Source organism: Sprattus sprattus (genome assembly GCF_963457725.1).
Source record: "Sprattus sprattus genome assembly, chromosome: 16".
NCBI classification, from domain to species: Eukaryota; Metazoa; Chordata; class Actinopteri; order Clupeiformes; family Clupeidae; genus Sprattus; species Sprattus sprattus.
The window spans coordinates 302,501-312,500 of NC_137914.1; the positions used below are offsets into that span (position 1 = coordinate 302,501).

At 46.1% G+C, this 10,000-nt stretch overlaps 1 protein-coding gene across 1 annotated transcript in view; it reads left to right on the plus strand.

The window, feature by feature from the left end:
- zbtb2b (zinc finger and BTB domain containing 2b) overlaps positions 1 to 8,646 on the plus strand; it is a 16,276-nt gene extending 7,630 nt beyond the window's left edge. Inside the window, exon 3 of the mRNA XM_080853516.1 lies at positions 6,764 to 8,646. Coding sequence (XP_080709642.1) covers positions 6,764 to 8,510 — 1,747 coding nt within the window. The 3' untranslated portion in view covers positions 8,511 to 8,646. The remainder of the gene's footprint in view (positions 1 to 6,763) is intronic.
- Positions 8,647 to 10,000: the final 1,354 nt, after the last annotated feature.

Here is a 10,000-nt window from a genome sequence, read left to right on the forward strand (position 1 = left end):
GAATAGGGCTGCATGTCTTTCCCTATGAAGACGCCCATTGAGTTGGTTATTGCCTTGTGTTTTTTGGAATTATTTGCATATTGTTGCTGAAATGCTGCAGCAATGGATGGTTGTGTTTTCGGCGACAAACCGTGCTGCTCCGCTTATAGTTACAGCCGGGTGATGACGGGGCAAGTGGCTCAACATGTTGGATGTATTACCTGTGGAGTAGGCGATCGTAGTAAAGCAATGCTTGCACACCGTGCTTTGCTTGCTGACGATCTTTTTCCCTTTATCTTCATACTCCACACTGAACCCAAAATGTTCCCATACAGCTGATTTGTAAGATGACGGTGCCTCTTTCTTTTCTCCGTGTCTTGTTGACTTGCCATGATCGTGCTGCAACATGGTAAGTTTCGTTTTCCCCACATGGAGCTCCAGCGTCTGCATTCAGAGCGCTGATTGGCTCTTGGGAAAGTCAGTACAATTCTGATTGGTTGTTGCATGGTTGTGGAGCGCAGAACTCATCCCCTGGGTCCCAAACAGTCATGGCTATCGCCCAATATGCGTGCATTCATTATAACCACATATTAAATTAAAAGTTTAATGTCACCCATACCGTAATATCGCGGTTCACCTGGGTCAACCGAACCGAACAAGGCGAACCGAACGGTTCGCTAAAATACCGAAAACCGTTGCATCCCTAACACACACACACACACACACACACACACACACACACACACACACACACACACAAGGCTGTCCTCGCCGCCTTCTCCAACTACTTCAGGATGCTCTTCATCCACCAGGACAGGTACACACACACACACACACACACACACACACACACACACACACACACACACACACACACACACACACACACACACACACACACACACACACACACACACACAAGGCTGTCCTCGCCGCCTTCTCCAACTACTTCAGGATGCTCTTCATCCACCAGGACAGGTGCACACACACACACACACACACACACACACACACACACACACACACACACACACACACACACACACACACACACACACACAAGGCTGTGCTCGCCGCCTTCTCCAACTACTTCAGGATGCTCTTCATCCACCAGGACAGGTGAGGGTTAGGGTCACACACACACACACACACACACACACACTCACACACACTCTCATTAAGTACACGCACACTCTTTTTTTAGTATACACACTCACACTCCTAGTCTCATTGAGTATACACACTAACAGTCTCATCTAGTACAGAGGTTCCAAACCTTTTTGTATTTGTAACAGGTCGGGGCCCAACAGACACCCCGATTATTTTAGCGAAGCTATATTCCATTAGGCTAATTGAATCTATAATCCATTCATTCTAATTAATGAGCGATTGTTATGTGTGAGAAAAAGCAACATCAGCACCTGCCACAGGTGGAAGCCTAAAAAGAAATAAAAGAAAATCTAACTCTAGATATTGCATCAAAATTGTATTGTGCACCCGAAAACAACATAAATACACACAGAGAACTGAATTTCAGTAGGCCTGTGCACAACAAGCAAGTCAGGACCCAAAAGATAGCATGTACTCAAAACAAGTGATGGAACATGCAAGCAAGACCACTCAGCTAGGGCTAATTACAGTGCATGAAATGCCCTGTATTGTTATTCCTAGGCTTCTTCTTCTTCTTATTCTTGTTACCTTTTTCTGCGATTAATTCAGCCCGAGCCACTTAACGTAGAAACTTCATTCAAACTTTGTCGCGTAGGTCTTGTAAACGACACTTATGCTATGTATTTTTCACTTTTCTAAACTTTATACTTTTTAAAATATTAAAGAAAAACGAATATAAATTTCTCCCATTGACTTACATTGGGCCATTATGACATCATAATAGGGTCTTTAAACTGGCTTGCACCTGTGCTTTACTCTGCCGTGCTAAGGCAAAAGACCGTAACTTCAAGTTTGGTCAAAAATGAGTTTTTGACGTATTTGTAAAATATCAGCAGTAATTAAACAAATGTACTGATATTAAATGTACTACTAACATGCCATTATCAAATTAAAGCCAGTGACATCAGTATTTTGGTTGATTTCACGATGTATAGGCTACCGACAGTTAGCATACCAAGCTAGGTAGCATTACCATTAGAATTGCATGGCAGATATGCTAAGCTATCGGGCTATTCCCCCACCCAGTGCCTGTGGCTAGTCCGAAAAAGGTGCATCTAAATCGGGTAACTTCGCTTGGCGAGCGGGGGCATGTGGAGGGGGAAAATGGGCCTCATTCTCTATCGTTCTCTCTCTCTCTCACACACACACAGACACACACACACACACACACACCCCAATGGACTGACATAGATGTTTTATGTGTTTCATGTGACAATTCAAGTTCATTGTTTTATGTGCTTAATGTGATAATTCAATGGTGTGTGTGTGTGTGTGTGTGTGTGTGTGTGTGTGTGTGTGTGATAATCATTGTATTGGTAATTGTGATAAATGAAATAGTATTACTACTGATTAATTAATAGGGTCATTATTCCATTGTTATCATACCACTGAGCTTTAACATAGAAGTTACTGCCTTCTGCCTTAGTATGCTTCACTGACACCTGTGCCAAATCCAAAGAACCTCTTCTCTCTCTGTCCCTCTCAATTTAACTGTAACTAGGAACATTAAGACACCATCCATTCTCTATTTTTTTTTCTCTCCATCTTTCTCTCTGTCAACTTTCTCTCACACTCAATCTCTCTTCTTCACTCCATTTTTATCTCCTTTTTTCAATATTTTCACTCTCTCTTTATCTCTTCATCCAGAGCCACTCTTGTTCACTCTTCTTTCCTTCTTCCACTCTTCTTTCCTTCTTCCACTCTTCTTTCCTTTCTTATTTTCTTCTTCCATTTTTCTTTCCTTCTTCCACTCTTCTTGCCTTTCTTTTTTCCTTCATCCACTCTTCTTTCCTTCTTCCACTTTTCTTTCCTTTCTTCACTCTTCTTTCCTTCTTACACTCTTCTTTCCTTTCTTCTTTCCTTCTTTCACTCTTCTTTCTTTCCTTATTTCCTTCTTCCACTCTTCTTTCCTTCCTTCACTCTTCTTTCCTTTCTTCTTTCATTATTTCACTCTTCTTTCTTTTCTTCTTTCCTTCTTCCACTCTTCTTTCCTTTCTTCACTCTTCTTTCTTTTCTTCTTTCACTCTTCTTTCCTTTCTTCTTTCCCTCTTCCACTCTTCTCTCCTTTCTTCACTCTTCTTTCCTTTTGTCTTTCCTTCTTCCACTCTTCTTGCCTTTCTTTTTTCCTTCATCCACTCTTCTTTCCTTCTTCCACTTTTCTTTCCTTTCTTCACTCTTCTTTCCTTCTTACACTCTTCTTTCCTTTCTTCTTTCCTTCTTTCACTCTTCTTTCTTTTCTTCTTCCTTTCTTAACCTTTGCATTTCATGCACTGGTATTTCCTTCAGGAAATGCATTTTCTAGTTAAAATAAGTGATGCTTCAGACATGCAAACAAATAGGTTCAAATAGGTCAATATAATGATTAGAATAATTTAAATAATGAATTAAATCTGTGGCTGCAATCTATTATCAACATAAATAGCACCAATCATTCCTGGGCAGTCGTTTGAGTTGGTAGCTGTCCACAGAAAAGCATATCCACTCCAATGATAACGCACAAAAAAACACTAATGCAACGTTACTGACGTCCCTCGAATCCTATACATTTACGAGTAATCACTTCAGACAGCGTGTAATTTAGACACTGTTGTTTAATGGTATATTTTTCGTGCTCTCTCGCCGTCAAGCAAGGAATATGCAAAACACAATGTGGTTGCTTTCTGTCGGGTGCTTTGCATTAAGGTGATAACTTAAAGACGAGTTGCTTCAGTGACAGCTAAATTCAGCTTGACAAATGCTACATACAACTTTAGATTTGTCGATTGTTCCATCATTTTGCCTCTTAAACAGAAACTTTCCGTCAAACAATCCCTCAGCTCTCTCCAACTTTCACTACCGTCGTGGTCGCTTCTGCCTAACTGACTGCAGGCATGCGCCGGTTTCGTGTCAACGCAAACCGGAAGTGAACAAAGTTGCGTTAACTGCATTAAAAAAAATTCCCATGGGTTTGGAAACCCTGATTTAGTACACACACACTCATGCTCTCATTTAGTACACACACTCATGCTCTCATTTAGTACACACACACACACTCATGCTCTCATTTAGTATACACACTCATGCTCTCATTTAGTACACACACACACACTCATGCTCTCATTTAGTACACACACACTCATGCTCTCATTTAGTACACACACTCATGCTCTCATTTAGTACACACACACTCATGCTCTCATTTAGTACACACACACTCATGCTCTCATTTAGTACACACACACTCATGCTCTCATTTAGTACACACACACTCATGCTCTCATTTAGTACACACACACTCATGCTCTCATTTAGTACACACACTCATGCTCTCATTTAGTACACACACTCATGCTCTCATTTAGTACACACACTCATGCTCTCATTTAGTACACACACACTCATGCTCTCATTTAGTACACACACACTCTCATTTAGTACACACACACTCATGCTCTCATTTAGTACACACACACACTCATGCTCTCATTTAGTATACACACTCATGCTCTCATTTAGTATACACACTCATGCTCTCATTTAGTATACACACTCATGCTCTCATTTAGTACACACACACACTCATGCTCTCATTTAGTACACACTCATGCTCTCATTTAGTACACACACACTCATGCTCTCATTTAGTACACACACACTCATGCTCTCATTTAGTACACACACACACTCATGCTCTCATTTAGTACACACACACTCATGCTCTCATTTAGTACACACACACTCATGCTCTCATTTAGTACACACACTCATGCTCTCATTTAGTACACACACTCATGCTCTCATTTACACACACACTCATGCTCTCATTTAGTACACACACACTCATGCTCTCATTTAGTACACACACACTCATGCTCTCATTTAGTACACACACACTCATGCTCTCATTTAGTACACACACTCATGCTCTCATTTAGTACACACACACTCATGCTCTCATTTAGTACACACACTCATGCTCTCATTTAGTATACACACTCATGCTCTCATTTAGTACACACACTCATGCTCTCATTTAGTATACACACTCATGCTCTCATTTAGTATACACACTCATGCTCTCATTTAGTACACACACTCATGCTCTCATTTAGTATACACACTCATGCTCTCATTTAGTACACACACTCATGCTCTCATTTAGTACACACACTCATGCTCTCATTTAGTACACACACTCATGCTCTCATTTACACACACACTCATGCTCTCATTTAGTACACACACACTCATGCTCTCATTTAGTACACACACACTCATGCTCTCATTTAGTATACACACTCATGCTCTCATTTAGTATACACACACATGCTCTCATTTAGTATACACACTCATGCTCTCATTTAGTACACACACTCATGCTCTCATTTAGTACACACACTCATGCTCTCATTTAGTACACACACTCATGCTCTCATTTACACACACACTCATGCTCTCATTTAGTACACACACACTCATGCTCTCATTTAGTATACACACTCATGCTCTCATTTAGTACACACACACACATGCTCTCATTTAGTACACACACACTCATGCTCTCATTTAGTACACACACACTCATGCTCTCATTTAGTACACACACTCATGCTCTCATTTAGTACACACACTCATGCTCTCATTTAGTACACACACACTCATGCTCTCATTTAGTACACACACACACACACACACTCTCATTTAGTATACACACACTCATGCTCTCATTTAGTACACACACACTCATGCTCTCATTTAGTACACACACACTCATGCTCTCATTTACACACACACACTCTCATTTACACACACACACTCTCTTTTACACACACACACACTCTCTCATTTAGTATACACACACACTCTCATTTACACACACACACACTCTCATTTAATATACACACACTAACACTCTCATTTAGTATACACACACTCTCATTAAGTATACACACCCATGCGCACTTAGTACAAACGCACACAAACACACTCTCATTTAGTATACACACACACACACTCTCATTTAGTATTAACACACAATCTCTCGTTAAGTATACACACCCACGCACACTTAGTACAAACAGGCAAACAGTGTGTCTATTTTCTTTATTCTAAGATGTGTGTGTGTGTGTGTGTGTGTGTGTGTGTGTGTGTTTTCTTGGACAAGGTTAAAAGGGAGGTAGTAGTCCTTGAGGTAGCCTGTGTCTATGACCTCTACATGGACATAGCCTTCCTTGACAAGTTGACCAAATACCAGCCCATGGTTGCCAAGATAAGAGACCTATACATGTAAGATGGTAGTATTGATACGTGGAAGTCTGGGGCATGTCCATAAGCTTTCGGTCAGTGGGCTACGACTGGCAGGACTTAGTAAGAGACTAAACAACTAGTCAGGTTCTGCTCTGTGTCAGCTGCTATAGGTAGTCTTGCTGTTTGGCGTAGGAGATGTTTCTTGTACCCATGAGTCACTAAGCTGTATTCAACCTCTGAGAAATGTTTGAATCCTTTCTGTAAGAATATGATTGGTGGATTCAAATCAATAATAAAGTGTGTGTGTGTGTGTGTGTGTGTGTCTGTGTCTGTGTCTGTGTGTGTGTGTGTGTGTGTGTGTGTGTGTGTGTGTGTGTGTTCCCCTCAGTGACTGCGTGCGTCTGAAGCCAGGGGACATCCAGCCTGACATCTTCAGCTACCTCCTGAACCTGATGTACACGGGCGTGCTGTCACACACACACACACACACACTCATCGACCCCGCCCGGCTGGAGCAGGGCGTCAAGTTCCTGCACGCGTACCCGCTCCTCCAGGAGACCGCCCGCCCTGCCAGCCCCGTGCCCGCTGCTGAGCCCTCGCCACCCAGCCATGCCAACGCCAACGCCAACGCTGCCGCCGCCTCCCTCTACGGCATCCAGATCTCCGACCAGCAGGAGGCGATGGCGAGCACCACCTTCCTCTCCGCGGCCAATCACAGGCAGCTGTCCTCCCCGTCTGACCCCGAGGGCCCCCGGAGTGGGCGAGTGGGCCGGTCCAGAGCAAGAGCATCGGCGGCGGGGGCGGCGGCCTCAGACACACACACACACACACACACACACACAGACATGGAGCTCTGTGATGCGTACAGCAGCAGCGTCGGCGTCCAGGTCAGCAGAGAGGAGGAAGAGGAAGAGGCGGGGCTGTTGGACACGTTGGAGTTCAGCAGCGAGGCCCCTTCGTCCTCCTCGTCCTCCTCCGCTAACGCTAATGCTAACGCTAACGCTAACACCATCCTTCACGTGAAGCCCAGCATCATGAAGCACCGCAGCGGATCCTTCCGGGCGCGCCACTCCTGCCACGTGTGTGGCACCCGCTTCCTGCAGCGCTCAGCCCTCCGCGAGCACCTCCTCCTGCTGCACACACACACACACACACACGCACACGCTCTCTTCCCCCTGGTGGCCGACGGCGGGGGTGCGGCTGCTCCCATGATGCCCGGCGGCATGGCCACGACGCCCGAGATAGAGGAGCTGCTCAGAGGCGGTGGCGGGGTTGCCATGGCGACGGCAGCCATAACAACGGCGGCGTCCTCCTCCTCCTCCGTGGCCTGGGACAGCTCGGAGCAGCAGCAGCCCGCGGTCTCGTCCGCCTCGGAGATCCCGTTCCCGTTCTTCTCGGCGACGACCGTCGGCTCGTGTGCGGCAGCCGACACGCCCCCGCCCTCCGACATCGCCGACATCGACCGCCTGGAGGAGGAGGGGGGGGTTGGCATGGCGACGGACTCGGAGCGCGAGGTGAAGCGGCGCAAGTACGAGTGTTCCACGTGCGGGCGCAAGTTCATCCAGAAGAGCCACTGGCGGGAGCACATGTACATCCACACGGGCAAACCCTACCGCTGTGCCGCCTGTGGCAAGAGCTTCTGCCGCGCCAACCAGGCCGCCCGGCACGTCTGTCTGGGCACGCCCGACGCAGCGGAGCACACACACACTCACACACACACACACACACACCAGGGCCTCGACCTCGCCCTGGCGAGCGCCGGTGGTGACGATACCAGCAGCAGCCAGCTGGAGGCGCTGTTCCTGGGCAGCAGCAGCGGCAGTGCCACCCTCAGTGCCACCCTCAGTGCCACCCTCGCCCGCCAGCCGTACCGCTGCAACGTGTGTGACGCCACCTTCTCCTCGCCGCAGCAGGTGCTCAAACACCTGTGCTTCACCCGCGGGCGCTACTCTCACTCCAGCGATGCCCACCGCGACGCCCGTGATGCCCACGCTGATGCCCACACCGCTGCTGCCCACGCCGCCGCTGGGCACGGAGAGGAGGGGGGCAGAGACGAGGGCTCGGACTCTTCCAGCGGGAGCCGGGACGGGTCTCTGATACGGACCATCAAGACCGAGGAGGTTCTGGCCGAGTAGAGCTCAAAAACAACGTTTCAATCTGTTAATTTGACTTGTTTTTGTTTATTTGACTTGTTTTTGTTTATTTTACTTGTTTTTGTTTATTTTACTTGTTGTGTTAGTGTTAGTAAATTATGGTCAGTAGTTGAAGCTATGGTAAAGCCTAAAACATAAATAAATAGGATGTTGTATGTGTAGGAGGGGATGAGGTGTGTGTGTGTGTGTGTGTGTGTGTGTGTGTGTGTGTTTGAGAGAGTGTGTGTGTGTGTGTGTGTGTGTGTGTGTGTGTGTGTGTGTGTGTGTGTGTGTGTGTGTGTGTGTGTGGATGGATTACTGAATTGAGCTTTTCTTAATATTTTGTGTTGAGAATTTATGCACTCGTGATGGGCAGGACCAGGGAAGTGGAACTAGACCTAGAAACCTGCCACACACACACACACACACACACAAGGTCAGGGCAGCTCGTGTGTTTCAGTGTGCTGCCTGCAGTCGTGTTCAGCACACACACATAACAGTCAAAGATAGAGGGAGTGGAAGTTTAGGGGAAGTGCTACAGTTAAACCGACCAGAGCAGGGCTCATGCTAACAGGCTAACCCTACTGCTAACAGGCTAACGCTACTGCTAACAGGCTAACCCCTACTGCTAACAGGCTAACCCCTACTGCTAACAGGCTAACCCCTACTGCTAACAGGCTAACCCTACTGCTAACAGGCTAACCCCTACTGCTAACAGGCTAACCCCTACTGCTAACAGGCTAACCCCTACTGCTAACAGGCTAACCCTACTGCTAACAGGCTAACGCTACTGCTAACAGGCTAACCCCTACTCCTGTAAATGGCTAAAGCACGCTAACCCTTGCTGCCCCAAACCCTGCTTCTCTGAACGTCTGCACTAGCATGCTAACGCTACATCTGAAACACGCTAACTCTGCTACACTAGATGTTTTCTCCAGCACACGATCGTCCACTAGTTAATTTCCTGTTGCAGTTCTGAGCTTGATGACAATACAGGCATGTGGGCCACTAAATGGTCAAAGGTTATAAGAGGACTTTTTTGTGCAGATTCTCAGTGGACATGCGTCTGCCTCCATTAGTCTAAGAACATACAAGAACAAGGCTATTTGGGCCAAGAACACACACACACACACACACACACACACACACATACACACACATGCATCTGCCTTAGTCTAAGAACATACAAGAGCAAGGGGCCCAGAACAGGAAGTAGACGCCTTGTGGTCTGGAGAACCTGACTAGCTCATTCCTGTGCCATTCAAACGTCAGGGGTTGTGCTGCCAAATTGCAGGAAGAATCAGTTTCTCAGAATCAGAACGCAGGCGGCTCTAGAACCTATGATATTAGCTCTAGAACCTCTGATGTTAGCTCTAGAACCTCTGTTATTAGCTCTAGAGGCTATGATATTAGCTCTAGAGGCTATGATATTAGCTCTAGAACCTCTGTTATTAGCTCTAGAACCTCGGATATTAGCTCTAGAACCTCTGATA